The following is a 15161-nucleotide window of genomic DNA, read 5'->3' on the forward strand; positions in this document are numbered from 1 at the left end:
CATGGAGGTGAATACAGAAAAGGTCGGCTGATAAGCCTGGTTACTTCTGGGGCATTGACTCTTTAAACTATATACATTTATCACTGATTAAAAAAACTAAATTTCCAAAGTCTGCCCTGGGTGTTGAGGGATTAGAAAGCCAGTGACCCTTCAAATGGACAGAACTTGCTTGGGAAGGCCAGAAAAGCAGAAGACGGGGCCCCACCTGGGGAGAGCAGGACACGACAGAGGCTGGCTGTGTCCACCGTGGCCCTGCAGGCCCCGCGGTGGCGAGAAGGGCCAGGACATGCCTGCAGTTAAGGAATGGCCCAACTAGGGAACAAGAAGCTGTCCTGCCTTACCCTTCCTCCACTAGGGAGACGCCATGAAGGTCTCATGCACTCCTTTATCTAGAAACACCCTGGAGCGGTCTCCAGGAGATCTACACAGTTATTCAGAGGAGCATAGCGGCATTCCAGAAAAAGCAACTTGGGTAGCACAGTCACAGACCGTGCCGGTCCATCCAGGACATCACCCAGCTCAACCTCCCAGCCCACGGGAGGACTCCTAAGCAGTGTCCTGCATCTGGGACACAGTCCTGCACACTGCCAGGGGAGACCTCCCACGTGCATGATGCTACCGTACAAACTCCTGAATTTAAACGTCCCTCAGTTCATAGTTGCTTTTTGGTCACGATGAGTTTCTTGGAGCAGGGAACCCTAAGATTACTATCAGATATGGGGCATAATAAAAGTCTTTAGATTAAAGGATGTTTGCAACTCATAAAAGGTTGGAAGAAGACACTCCCAGGGATGAAAGTTTCCAAAACAATAAGGAAATCAAAGGCCCAGCTGGCTGGAAAAGTGAGTACTCAGAGTCTCTCTCCTCTGAGAAGCATCTCAAGTGTGACCCAGGCTAGCTGAAGGCCCCTCCCTGTTGGCGCCCACCTGACAGGGGTCTTTAGGGTTCTCTCTTGCAGAGTGAGACACCAGAGAGCTCACAGACAGGGCCGGACAGGAGGCCACCGGGCAGTTCCAGGGGCAGCGCAAGGACAATGGAGGGTCCCAGCTGCCCACCTTGATTTCAGTTGTGGTGACAGTAACACAGTGAAGAAGGACAAAACACAGCAACCTCTTTCCGTGCCAAGTGCTTTGTGAGCCCACATTACTAGGCGAGATTGCAGCTGCTGGGGCCCGGGCCCATTGACCTGGCCCAAAAACCCAGCCGGACCTCAGGGAGAGGTAGGGCCGCCCAGCACACAGCCCTCGGACAGGGTGCAGAAGCTGCTCCCTGGGGCAAAGCCAGCCCGTCAGGACCGGCAGTCCACGTGCACTTCAGTCCCAGCTGGGCTAAGCGTCTCTGCAGACTCCAGACCCCGGGGTCCTGAAGACAGATGCCGTGTGTCCCCACGTGCCTGCACCTAGCGGTCTGCATGCAGACGCCCAGCACCACAGCCGGTCTGAGCCCGTGCCTGCACCTAGCGGTCTGCATGCAGACTCCCGGCGCCGCAGCCGGTCTGAGCCCGTGCCTGCACCTAGCGGTCTGCATGCAGACGCCCGGCGCCACAGCCGGTCTGAGCCCGTGCCTGCACCTAGCGGTCTGCATGCAGACGCCCGGCGCCGCAGCCGGTCTGAGCCCGTGCCTGCACCTAGCGGTCTGCATGCAGACGCCCGGCGCCGCAGCCAGTCTGAGCCCGTGCCTGCACCTAGCGGTCTGCATGCAGACTCCCGGCGCCGCAGCCGGTCTGAGCCCGTGCCTGCACCTAGCGGTCTGCATGCAGACGCCCGGCGCCACAGCCGGTCTGAGCCCGTGCATCTCAGCCGCTGCCCACCTCTCGCTCCTGGTCACAAAGAACCAGTTTTTGACGCCTGCTCTTCCCCGTGGTCTGGTTCAAGTGGTCTGCGGCCAGGCGAGGTCTCCATCCCACCTGTCCGCCTCTGCTCATAGCATCCTACCTGTGGGCAGTTCAAACTGTCGGGTACTCAGCGGCCAGGAGAGGCTTCTCGCTCCCAGTGACTGGCGCTCAAAGCCAGTTTCAGTCAGTGCCACAAGGTTTTGTACAGCTAACGGGTGCAGAGACAAAAATACAAAAAAAGCAGAGTCTCCCTTCCGATTACTAGAGAGACCTTGCACATCCATAGGAAACAGCATAACCAAGCCAACGGGCTGCTCTGAGACAGGCTCAGTGTCACAGAAGCAGCGTCTCTGAGCCCTCCCACGTGCCACATGCCAAGGTACACACGATCCCAAAGGCACCCCACCCTCCCTACAGGGCAGCACCCCTGTGACTCTCATTTTACCAATAAGCTTAGTTAACCCGCTCACGCAGCTAGTAAATGGAAGAACCAGGTGTCCACCCGGGCAAAGCAAAAGGGAACAAGATGTCTTTTTTTTTTTTTTTAAAAGACAATCAGCTTCAAGAATGTTTTCAGGCACTGCAATTTGTGACCATCAGAACAGTCTTCTAATCTCTCCCCCAATCCACATGTAAATTCAACGGTGGAGAAACAGGACCAATGTCCTAGTTTTCCCCGTGGCATCCAGTCATTACCCACCAACTTCATCCCATGCATTCCGGACAGGGATTCTCAAGCGAGACTACGACTTAAGGGGCAGAGAAGCTCTCTCCACCTCAACACCCATCCCTTTCACAGATGGACAAAGGAGCACTTGGGCAAGCAAGGCTTCTCTCATTCTCAAGCCCACCTCTCCCACTGCACGAACAGAAAGGGATAGCTTTTTGGCGTTGGTATATCCCCAAAGCGGAAAGTCACAAGCACTCACGTCTACCTCTGGGAGGATTTCTGATAACCCTGGGACATGGCTTTGCTTGTTGCCAGCTCAACAAACAGTCAGACCATGCCTTACATTATTAAAGAAAAGCCAGCAGCCTGGCGATTTTAAGCTTCACCTGCTTTCATCTCCTGACACTTAACAAGATCCACGGTCACCAGGAGCACGGACACTGGACGGAGACGGTGGGGGCACAGCCAGCTCCCCAGAAATGTGCCATAAAACACTAACACGAAGTAAACGCCAGCCAGCGCCTGGATGGGTGTGATCAGTTACAGACACTGAAGTTAGCACACAGGAGGAGGTTAGCACACAGGAGGAAGTTAGCCTTGGAGGAGGTTCCCAGATCCCCAAAGCACCAGTTTGACAAGCCTTGCCAACCAAGTCGCTTGATTGCCCTGACGTCTTCCATAATCTCCCATACATCCACAGTTAAGCAAAAAGTAAAGACAGGTGAAATACATTCTCAACCGGCAGGAGAAGTGTTAGTTAAATTCTGAACATATGACTGATTACTTAAAAGAAAGGCATAGCAAATGTTTTCTCCTTATGGGCCCACACGATTCCACCTTGGTTTAACGGCCTGAGAAACAGACACAGGGATCACACCCCGAGCTGCAAACGCACACGCTTCTCCCTATGAAGCAGGACAGAATTCCCTGCGGTCAGTCTCACAGTTCTGAGAGGCAGGCCAGCCAACCACTGTGCACGGTTCTCTTCCCTTGTGGTTAAGAGTTGGACAGAACTCCAAGGAAATAAGTTTCTTAAATTATGTCGCCTTGAAAGCATTAGGTTTTATCAAATATACCAACCTAGAATTTCTAAAGCTGTCAGATGAAGGTGAAGGCATGGCAGGTAATCTTTGTTCGAGCAGGAGTCTGGTTTCTACACGTTGTAACGTCTTAGACCAGCCTCATCATCTAAATCAAAAGTTCATGGAATAGCTCTTAGAGTCTGGCTTTGCTCCTCTCTCCCATTTGAGGGTCAGCGGCCACAGAGATGGTCACTGTAACTGGGCCAGGGCTGCCCCAGGTTCCGATCCTGGCAGCCACCACCCTACAAGCCCTGGACGAGTAGCTGGCATGAACATGCCCATGCCCAGCTCCGCGTTCCTGGACCACAATGAATGGCATTTTGCCCAGTCCAATGCTGCCCCCAAAGCAGTGCCGACCGTGGGCAATACGCAATACATGACTTCAGCGGGACACAGCTTTTATTAAAACATGATTTTAATTACAATAAACATAACTACTGTTTCAGACTCATTAGTTCATGGGTATCAAAGTTTCCTACCAAAATAAATGTGGATTTAAGCACAGAAAGTGAGTGGACAAAAGAAGGCATTGATGATAGCCTGGTGATAGGGCAAAAATCTGGAAGGCTGGGAGCCCCGGGAATGGTAACAGAGCCTCCTGGGTTCTCCGGGTGTGTGACCGGCAAGGAGACGGGCCGTTTCTCTTTTAGAGGCAGATGCACCTGTACAGAAGGATGAACCTAACAGAGCTTAAAAAAAAAAAAAAAAAAACCCAAAGCTTAGGCTCTGGTGATAACTCGGGCACTTGCTGGCCCCGTGACCCTGGGCATGCCAACTAATCTCATGAGCCTCAGTTTCCATGCCTGTAAAATGGGTAGCAGGAGGCTGTAGAGGATTAAAAGCAGTTAGGGTCTGAACGCGTCTCACAAAACGCGAAATGCTACAGAAGTATCCCTCGTTACAGTTCTCAATTACGCAAGCAGCTTGCTGGGTGTGTGACTCTCTCTGTCCTCAAATTCTCTTCCTGTAATCCTGGGGTTGGCCTGTGTGGTCCTTCTCTTTCAAGGGTCCTCAGTAAAACTCAAATATTATATGCAGTAATCCTAGAGTTCTGATTTTTAACCGAAAAACGCAGTCATCTACCATCATTCCTGGAAACACTTCGGTTTCAGAGCTTTTTCCCTAATAAAATACTACCGTAAAAGACACCACCATCGCCAGAAGTCAGCATTTCTTTTGCTACAGAAACCTAGATCCTATCCATTTTTCCTCCTGGAAAGAACGAAGGGAACTCTAGGTCAACTCTTGTGAAAACCGTCCAGCTTGGTGCTGTAAACCCCAGTCAACGCCTGTTGCCGTGCTAACAACATGTGTTCCTAGTAAAACTCAGCGAAACGTTAGAGAGAGCACCATTTCTGAAACTCGGGGGCTCCAAACGGCTGAATCAGCATTTTCAGAAACAAAGTGTCCTGGGCCTGGCCTCGCAAACAGCAGCAAAGAGAAAGTTGTGCAATAACGCGTGTTTACTCACGAGTGCTACTTGTTTGGGTCTTTTCTTCGCATCTCTTGAATGAAGCTGGGGACAACGTTTGCAAGAAAGCAGCCGAAAAGGTCCGGGCCCGAGCCAAGTCACCTGTGGCTCGCCTACGTGACCCACCGCCTCGTCAGTGCAAACGACAGAAAGTTGGCGTTTCTTCCAACCCCAAGACAAGACGAACACAATAAAAAGTGGAGAATACCCTCATTTCCATAACGCACATGCTCGAGGGCCGTCGCCAGGCAGGCGTGGGGAGAGGAGATCGCAGAGGCCGAGAGTTGCATCAGAAACTGCCTTCTGTGAACGGCACGGCTCTTATCACATTTCCCCGGCTGGCGGGCCGCTAACCCGCGCGCCCTCGACTTGGGGTTAGGCCCTGGCAGCGGGGTCACCGGCAGAACCAGAGGGAAAGATCCCAGGCCCGGGCGCGCTCCGGCTCGGGAGGGTCCGGCCCCACCGCCCAGGCGCGGGTGCACCGGGGGCTGCAGGGGCGCGCGGCGCCCACTCTCCGGGCGGCCCGGGAGCGCGGCCCTGACCGCCCGGCGACGCGGCCCCCAGCCCCGCCCCAGCCCCGGTCCGGCCCGCGAGACGCCGGCGTCGGACAGGAAGGCTCCAGCGGGCGTCGCCCGGGCTCCCCGGCTCCCAGGGGTCGCAGACGCCGCGCGCCGCGCCCGGTCCCCGCCCTCGCGCGCCGCAGACCCCGGCCCGAGGCGACGCCCTTCCGCCCGCCGCGCCCCCGCGGCGCCCGGCGTCCCCGGCCCGGGCGGCCCGCGCGCAGACAATGACGCCGGGACTGCCGCCCTCCCGCCGGCCGGCCACAAAGTAACTTGGCGCCGCGCTCGCCGCCCAACTCCGTACCTGCCGCGGCGCCGCTCCCGGCCGCCTCCGCCTGGCCGCCCGCGACCCTCGGCGCGGCCGGGGCGGCGCGGGTCCCGCGGGGCGAGGGCGGCGCGCAGGGCGGTCCCGGCCCCCGCGCGCCGCCGCCCGGGGACCGCGCGCAAACTTTGGGCTCCGCGCGGGGCTCCGCGGCCTCCGAGCGCCCAGCCCGCCGCGGCGCGCCGCTCGCGTCCCTCCCTGCCTCCTCCCGGCCTCCCCACCCCCTCGATGGGCTTTAAACCCGCCCGGCCCCGCCCGCCGCCGCCGCCGCCGCCGCCGCCGCCGCCTCCGCCTCCGCCTCCGCCTCCACCGCCTCCGCCTCCTCCCCCGGTCGCTTTTCCTGCTCCTCCTCCCGCCGCCGCCGCCGCCCGGACCGCTCGGGGGCGCCAGCGCGGGCGGGGCCGCGGCCTGGACGCAGGGCGGGGCGCGGGGGGCGCGGGGCCGGAGCTCCCGGAGGCCGCCGCTGCTGCCGAGGGCCGGCGCGGGGAGCTGGGGACCCGCAGCCGGGCGGGGGCGCCGGGACGCCTCGTCCCGCCCCCGGGACCCCCGGACGCGGGACCCCGACCACCCAGGCTGGGGCGTTCGCGAAACACACATCGGACCTGTCCTGGAAGGCAATTTGCAAGCGAATTCTTTGAAACTCAAGAAGGAACTGTGCGGCCTCGATCCTACGTCCCGGGCGTAGCGAGAGGACAGGACGGAGGAGAGGTGGCTGCACGGGCTGTGCCGTGGGCTGCGGTCCCTCCCGGGACCGGGAAACCTGGGGTCGAGTGTCCGCTCGCCGCCAGCCGGGTCTGGAGCCTAGACTCTCTCATAGCCACGGTTTCCCTATCTGAGTGCCAGCACCAGAGCGCGGGTGGAGTGGGAGGCCCTGCATATTTTCTTAATGCCACCGGGCCTCAAAGTCCTTATCTTTGAAATGGGCTAATAAGCCCGCCTCCGGAGTGATGTCCTGGGGGTTAAATGAGGTGTTACTTGCAACATAAAACAACTGGTAAGAAGGAACCCCTGAATTAGTGGAAACCATTGTCATTAATATGATTATTAATCTCTACTGAATCAAAATTATAATACAAATAGGATGATAATAATTATGTCTTTCTGGGGTTTGATGTTATAAAAGCAGCCGCAGTAACGGCTTACCTTTACTGAGCATGCGTTTTGTGCCCAACTTTCACTAATCCTCTTATTTAACCCTCTGAACTTGTTACTAGGAGATGCCCACTGCACAGACTAGGAAACCAAATCTCCCAGAGGTTAGATAACTTGCCGCCGGTCAAGTAACTGGTAAGAGCAGAATAAGGATTCTGCCAAAACCCTTTAGGGCACTTTTTATAGCTCTTGTTTTTCCCACCTTTGGCCTGATTTATCCATGAAAGTTCATCCTTTCTTGTAACTGAAATAAGCCTCCAGAAAATATCTCCCCATTGGTCCAAGTTCAGAAAACCCCAAGGATGAAAATCTAGAGGGAATAATGGGAAGGAGCTTAGTTTCTGGAAGAACCAAACTGAGCACAAAGACTCCTGTTGTAGACAAAGGATCCAGAGCAAATTAAAGAAGAGTAAGAAAGAGTTGGGCCACTTCTCGAAAGTTGTATGAGCTTTGACTCTTTACAGCTTTGCCAAAGGCTCCAATGAGCAAGGAGAGCCTGCACCAGCCGGAAAGGCTGATACTCAGCGGGCTTTAACAGATATTTGAAAAGCACTTTATGCATAGACATTTTTTCCTGAATCATTTGTAGGTAAGTTCCACACCCTATTATAACCCCTTACCCCTGTATATTTTGATATGTCTTTCCTACGAGTAGGGATGTTATCTTACATAATCACAGTACAGTTACCAAATTCGTAGCTTTATATTGATAAAATATGTGTATCTATTCTTGGTCCATATTCCAGTTTTGCCAGTTGGTCTGACCATGTCTTTTATAGTATTTCTTTCCCCTCCATCCCAAGATCCTCCACTGTAGGGTCAGGTATCGTATTTAGCTGTCTGAAAACGTATGGGTTTTCAAACATTACTCTTCACTGAGAAGGGATGAAAATAAATGTCCTCAAGTGTTTTCATGGTGACAGCAACCCCCAGAATTCCTAGGACAGGCCCTCATTCCCCACATTTCCCAGCTCCGCGTAGACCTTGCATGGTCCTTCTGGGCAGGGCCCACTCAGCGCCACTACGTGATCCAAGTTCATGAACTTGTCACTCTGGTTATGGCTGTAGAAGCTGCAGCTGTCCCCTGTGTGGCGACCCGGGCCAGCCGGTCCCGTGGGCAGACTGCAGCTTAGTGCCTTCTCCTGCTGCAAATTCTAAACGCCCCCGGGGCCGCGTGCTCCTGTTCGCTAGGATGGAAGCCGCCACCGTACGGTACAGCCACGTGGGATGCCCATTACCCTGGAGAACCAGCCACGCGGTGTGGCTTTGGGCTCAAGAGCTTCACTTGAGGGAAATGCACTGGTAGCAGTTAGGCGTCAGGACAGAAAACGGGATTTCGTGATCATGAGGAGTTCAATTATCCAAGGATGTGCTGGAGGCTCCTTCAGCTGGAAGTAGAGAATTTGATAGACTAATTATAATTAGGAAGGAATTGATTAATACCTTCTCCCCTGTTGGCTGTGGGCATGGGACAAGGATAACCAGGTGCCATCCCAGCAGGGGCAGTGCCTGGCGCTCAGTGGGCGCTCTGGGGGAATGTCATCCGTCGCTGGGAAGCCAAATCCTGCAGGGGAATGCATCAGCAGAGCAAATGAATGGAGGACACGAATGCTGCGCCCTGGGGCCCGGGCTCCGGCTCAAACATTGCCAACGGCCTTGATGAAGGAAAAGAGAATGAGGCGAATGGCACCCTGACAGTGAAATGCTCTGGCCAGAGTGGCCCGGCCTCACTCCCGCTCCTGTGGGGGGAGGCCAGGCCTATGGCCCCACTGGACACAGGTGGGTGCACCAGGCAGGGAGTGCTGGAAACCGGTGGTCAGCGGTAAGGACTGGTGGGGGCGGGACCCACCTGCAGTCAGAATAAGAAATACAGGCTGCCCCTGGCATACAGAGGTGGGGAGCCTGGCAGCATTCCAGGAAGACTTCCTAGAGGCAGCAGTGCCCCAGCGAGTCCCGGAGTATCCAAGATGGTCAGTTCCACAAAGAGGGACCCAAAGAAAAGGCCTCTCAGATGGAGGGAGACTTCCGGGCCCTACCAGAGCCAAGAAGGAACTTACCAAGTAGTTGCATTTCATCATAAAATACCAGGCCAGAGCAAACGAGGGCGTCAGGAGGCTTGACGAGACACCAGGATGCAAAGGTAAGAAGGGACTTCATCATGCTCTGGCGTTTCTGCTTTATCCCAAAGGTGGTGGGAGGGTCTGATCTGTCTGTTTGGGGTCCACCGGCACAGTTTCCCCCCATGTGGAACTGTCCATAGTCCCCCAATACCCACACCCTTCTTTGGCCCCTACACAGCAATTGATGACACTTGGCCCAAGGTGTGTGTTTGCTGGTGGGTGGAAGGACGGGCCAGCCAGATGTCTGCACCTAGGATCCGCAGGGGGTCTGGCCCCAGAGACCAGGTGAGGAACAACTGACTGCTCCAGGCTTAGTCTGTGAAGGGAGAGGCTGAAAGTCAGCCCCAGACAGACACCCTCTTTCTCCTGTCTCCCTGAGCCTGGGCTCCTGTACCTCTTGTGTCAAATTTCCATGAAACCCATTTTCCTTATGATGTCTTAATATAGAAAACTCTCCTTTTCCTGAGGAAGCTTGAATCAGATGACTTTACAACCAGGTAGTCACCTGAAGGATGTTTCTTAAGTCTGGTTTTTATTGAGATTCAATTTGCCTTCAGAAAAATTCGTATTTTGCAGCGTTTTGTAAAGGTATACGGTTGTGTTACCATGACATCGGTGAAGATGTAGAACAATTTCATCTCCCGCAAAGGTTCCCTCGTGCCCCTTCCCCACACCCAGAAGCCACTGAGCTGCTTTCTGTCCTAACGATTTGCCTTTTCAAGATGGTCACATGAATGGAATCACACAGTATGCAGCCTTTGGATTCATCCATGTCGATCCGTGAACCAACAGCTTGTTCCTTTTCAATGTTCCTCAATTTGTTCATCCATTCACTAGCTGATGGACATTTGGGCTAGTCCCAGTTTGGGACAATTATGAATAAAAAGGCTATGTGGGTTTTTCTGGGAACATAAGTAGGAGCGAGATCTCGGGGTCAAATGAAATGTGTTTAAGTTTGTAAGAAATTGACAGGCTGTTTTCAAAGTGACTGTGCCATTTGCATCTGCACCAAAAAACATGTGTTTCAGTTGTTCTGTGTCTTGATCAGCACTTGGTGTTGTCAGCCTTTTTAATTTTAGCCATCCTGACTGGTGTGTAATGATGTCTCATTCTGATTTTAATTCACGTTTTCCTCACGGCAGATAACATGGAGCACTTCTTCATGTGCTTACTTGCTATACATTTACATTCTTTTCTGAAGTACAGATCTCTGGCCCATTTTTTTTTTTACAGTTTGTTTTCTTATCATTGAGTTCTGAGCATTCTTTATATATTCTGCATACCTGGACTTTAGCAGATATGTGTTTTGCAAATATATTCTCCCAGACTTTTTCATTTTTTAACAGTATCTTTCAAAGAACAGAAGTTTTTCATTTTTTGGGTAAAAGTTATCAATTTATCCTTTTGCATTTTTTTTGTATCCCATCTAAGAAATTCTTCCCTAACCCAGGGTTGCAACAAGTTTCTCCTATGTTTTCTCCTAGAAGTTTTACAGTTTTTAAGCTTTAAGTTTTATGAGTTAGTTTTTATAGATGACGGGAGGTGCGGGTCAAGGTTTTGTTTTGTTTTGCATACAGATGTCTACCTGCTCCACTGGGTGACTTACAAGACTTGGAGGATCCCAGCTGTGTCCTGGCTCCACCTGGCTTCACTGTGGTGCCAGGAGACCTGCTGGGGGGCTTCTGCTGGTGGCCTGTGACGGAGAGGACAAGAGTTTCTCTTGGAGGCAGGCATTTGAAGGCCGTGGGTGGGGCTGGAGGTTCCTGGCAGAGCGGAAGAGGAGCTGGGGAGGGAGAGGAAGTGCAGGAAACTCCCGCAGGCAGCCGAGCACGAGCTGACTGTGGTCAATGCATTTTTGGTGGGCTTGGGAGAGGAGAGAAAGGGGGTGGTCTCTACTGTGCTTAAAATGTTTAGAATAGGGTTAAAAGTCTGAATCTTTTGCCTAAAATCACAGTCTTAGCGTGCCTTGAAAACTCAGCACAGACAGCAAAAGCGGTCCCCGTTCCCAAGTGGCAGCCATTTCCGGGGCCCCCGAGCCTGGCTGCGGGCCGTGTAGGTTCCCCCCCGGGCTGCTTTGCCGCTTTGCCAAGGCCATGGCCCTGCCGCGGGGGAGAGCGCAAAGCCGCGGGTCCACCGAGCTACCTGGGAATCCTGCTTCCATCGGTGTCTCGTGGCTGTGGAGAAAGCCGTAGATGCCCTCCCGTGAGCCACACATTTCCTCCAGGCTGAGTTTCTCAGGCAGCCCCTCTGGCGGCGGTGGAGACCACGGGCAGCAGTGAGCACGGTGCCCGGCTCGCAGAGAGGGCAGCTCTGCTGATCCATCAGCGTGGCCTGTGGCTGGCGTGGACAGGGAGCCTTTGCACCCCGCCTCCCGTGCTCATTCTGAGTCATCTCCATCTTAGCTGAAAGAATGCCGCGCCCCTCAGGATGCTCTGGGCTGCAGGGAACAGAGCAGGGCCTGCCACCGTCATCATCACCCGGGCCCTGGTCACCCTTGACGTAGAGGTCACGGTGCCTCTGGTGTAGAGGTCTAGCTCTGGACATTGCTGCTCCTTATAGCTGTGTTCACAAGCAGGACGGGGACACTTCTCCTCCCTTGCCTCCTTCCAGAAGGCTCCAGGAGGTTTCTTCTCATGTGGCCAGAATGTGGTCTCGGGCCCACGCCCTGGCAGCAAAAGGTAAAAAGGTGAGTGAGCATTGGGCACTTTTAACCTAACAAGAAAGAAGGTTCAGAAGGGTGGCTGGTAAATGGACAGCCAGCCACCTCTAGACAAAAGGACGTGGCCCTTGTGGCAGTGGAAAGCCAAGACCCCACCTCCTGTAGAAGAAGAGTCCTGGGAATTAGGATCTGGGGGATGACATACAGTTCTGAATCCCTAAGTAGGCTAGCTCATGCTTCTAAATCAGGAGCTCCTTTTCAACTACTTAAAACAAAAGTCAAGTCAGCCCCTTCACTGAATTAGAAGTTAATTAACCACTAATAGTGTACAAACTTTCCTTAATGAAATAGATTTTCAGCCCAGTACACTTTATGGTTTTAATAACCAACGTTCAAGAGCTAATAGGAGAATCTAAAATAAGAACAGAACTATTTAATTGGTGAAATTGATCTAGAGCGATGGAAGATTTTGTATTCGCAAGCGTAGCTGGTGTGGTGTGTGAGAAGGGTAGTGACTGTGATTTTAAGGCAGCATCTTTTTTTTTAATATATTTATTTTATTTATTTTATTTTTGGCTGCGTTGGGTCTTCATTGCTGTGCGCGGGCTTTCTCTAGTTGCGGCGAGCGGGGGCTACTCTTCATTGTGATGTGTGGGCTTCTCACTGCGGTGGCTTCTCTTGCTGCGGAGCACGGGCTGTAGGCGCGCGGGCTCAATAGTTGTGGCTCATGGGCTCAGTAGTTGTGGCTCGCGGGCTTAGTTACTCCGTGACATGTGGGATCTTCCCAGACCAGGGCTCGAGCCCGTGTCCCCTCCATTGGCAGGCGGATTCTTAACCACTGCACCACCAGGGAAGCCCTGAAGCAGCATCTTAATGTTTAAATTGCTAAAACCAGAAACCCCTTCAGTTAGTCATTCTTTAAGAGGATTAATCTGCCAGCAAGTGGTGTGAGACTCACAGAAAATAGAACAACTAATCCTGGAGATGTAGCTGATAAGCATCCCGCAACCAGCCCTCGCTGTTGAAGAAGAAACCCCACCCAGGCGGACAGGGATCAGGGGAGTGTGGGCGACCATCCTGGGGCCGGTGCTTCTGCTGGGCACGTGTGCAGGTGTCAGCTGCACAGAGGAGAATCGTGTTTTATGATAACGTGCAAAGTCTTTCTTCTTTGTGCAGAGGTGTCACCCAGGACCATTATTGTTTAGAACTCATAAGATTTAAAGATTGAGGGACTCTGTGATAGATTTTTCCAGGAGAAACTCAGTATTTCCTCTTCTTCTTCCCCTTACCTTTTATTTCATCTTCTCCTCCTTTTTCGTTGTCCTCAAAACAAGCCCTGTTTCTTAAGCAGCTGCCTCACCCCAGGCAGGCGAGAACTATGAGGCATACCTCACACTATACACCATACTTTATATGTATATATATACCTATTTCAGTTAATCCTAGCAATACATTTTGAGGTAAATATTATCCTTCCAATCTTTCTTTTCACATTTAATAAGTGTTTATTTAGTGGTTTACGGTGCTATTTTTTTCTATTGAAGTGTAGTTGATTTACAATGTTTCAGGTGTACAGCAAAATGATTTAGTTAAACATATATATATATATTCTTTTCCATTATGGTTTATTACAAGATATTGAATATAGTTCCCTTTGCTATACAGTAGGTCCTTGTTGTTTATCTATTTTATATAGTAGCTTGCATCTGTTAAACCCAAACTCCTAATTTATCCCTCCCCCACCCCCAACCTTTCCCCTTTGGTAACCATAAGTTTATTTTCTATGTCTGTGAGTCTGTTTCTGTTTTGTAAATAAGTTCACTTGTATTATGTTTTTAGATTCCACATATAAGTGATATCATATAGTATTTGTTTTTCTCTTTCTGACCTACTTCACTTAGTATAATAATCTCTTGTACATCCATGTTGCTGCGAGTGGCATTATTTCATTCTTTTTTATGGCTGAGTAATATTCCATGATATATATGTACCACATCTTTTTTTTTTTTTTTTTTTTTTGCCACATCTTCTTTATCCATTCACCTGTTGATGGACATTTAGGTTGCTTCCAGGTCATGGCTATTGTAGATAGTGCTGCTATGAACATTAGGGTGCATGTATCTTTTAGAATTAGAGTTTCTCTGGATATCTGCCCAGGAATGGGATTGCTGGATCATAAGATACCTCTATTTCTAGCTTTTTAAGGAACCTCCATACTGTTTTCCATAGTGGCCGTACCAATATACATTACCACCAACTATCCTCCCAACTTTATAGTTCAGAGAGCTGACTCAGGGAAGCTAGCTGACTTCTCAAGGTCACCTAGCCAGTAAATGACAGCTCTAGGGTTTAAAGCCACACTTTTCTCACCCAAGTCCCACCCCTGTCCACCTTTCCCAGCTGTGTCCACTGTCATTTCTCATCATTTTATTATTTTCCACATAATGGGTTATTTAAATGTGTGACCTAGTGAGATTTCTTTGGGTAAAATTCTGCAATTAGATTTCAATATAGTGAACTTCTCTCCCTTCAGGAAAAGGGCTGTCATCTGTGTTGGGGATTATAAAACGTGATCTCCTTTCTTTGTGGCCCTGAGTCCAGTGCGGAGGAAGATAGGACATCTTTTTTTTTCAAGTTCGGGATTTTGACCTGCAAAGCTCCCCCCGCACCAGCTTTTAGGGAGTTTGAGAACTTGGCCTGGATGCCAGCTTGAGAATTCTGACCATCTGAGACCAGAGGCACCCACAGGTGGGCAGACCCAGAAATAGGCCATGGGAGGAGCCATCCCTAGAGAAGACAGAAGGCGGCTGGAGCAAATGCAGCCAGGTAGCAAACCCGAAAGTCCACAGGAGGTAGGACCCTTGCAAGTGGGTGACCCTCCTGATGATGAGATGCCAGGTGGCATTTGAGCATCCATCGTAGGGCAAGGGGATGGAGGTGGCTGCCAGGTGCAGTCACTGGCAGAAGTCCATGGCAGGTCCTCAGTGCCCGGCCAAGCCTGGACAGGGGTTCGGTCCAGCAGGGAGTGAGTTGGGAAGTCAAGAGCTGTGGGTAAAATGCAGATGCCCCAAGGCCAGAAAACCTGGACACACATCTACGTGAGGTCTGTGTCCTGAGCTCCTCCATGGGGCCCCTTCAGGTGTCCCTTTGGACAAAACCACATGGGGTCCTTTCTCTGTGGGCCACGGGTTGTGAACAGGAAAGCAGGGTGTCCCCATCGCTCTGGCAGCCCTCCTGGCTCCAGGGGGCCGGCTGAGGAGGAAGCCCGCCCGTGGACCTCCCAGTGGAGCA

The 15161-nt window shown here is 52.2% G+C and overlaps 1 protein-coding gene across 5 annotated transcripts in view; it reads right to left on the bottom strand.

Annotated features, from left to right (window-relative positions):
- Positions 1–6052, bottom strand: part of GRB10 (growth factor receptor bound protein 10) — a 198230-nt gene extending 192178 nt beyond the window's left edge. The window contains exon 1 of one of the 5 annotated variants that reach the window (XM_073809482.1): positions 5922–6052. Coding sequence is in view for 1 of the 5 variants with exons in the window: in XM_073809483.1 (XP_073665584.1) it covers positions 5266–5347 (82 nt within the window). In the remaining 4 variants the exon portion in view is untranslated. The other 4 variants (XM_073809483.1, XM_033862771.2, XM_033862772.2 and 1 more) reach the window with 4 other exon arrangements.
- Positions 6053–15161: the final 9109 nt, after the last annotated feature.

Source organism: Tursiops truncatus, chromosome 9 (genome assembly GCF_011762595.2).
Source record: "Tursiops truncatus isolate mTurTru1 chromosome 9, mTurTru1.mat.Y, whole genome shotgun sequence".
NCBI lineage: Eukaryota > Metazoa > Chordata > Mammalia > Artiodactyla > Delphinidae > Tursiops > Tursiops truncatus.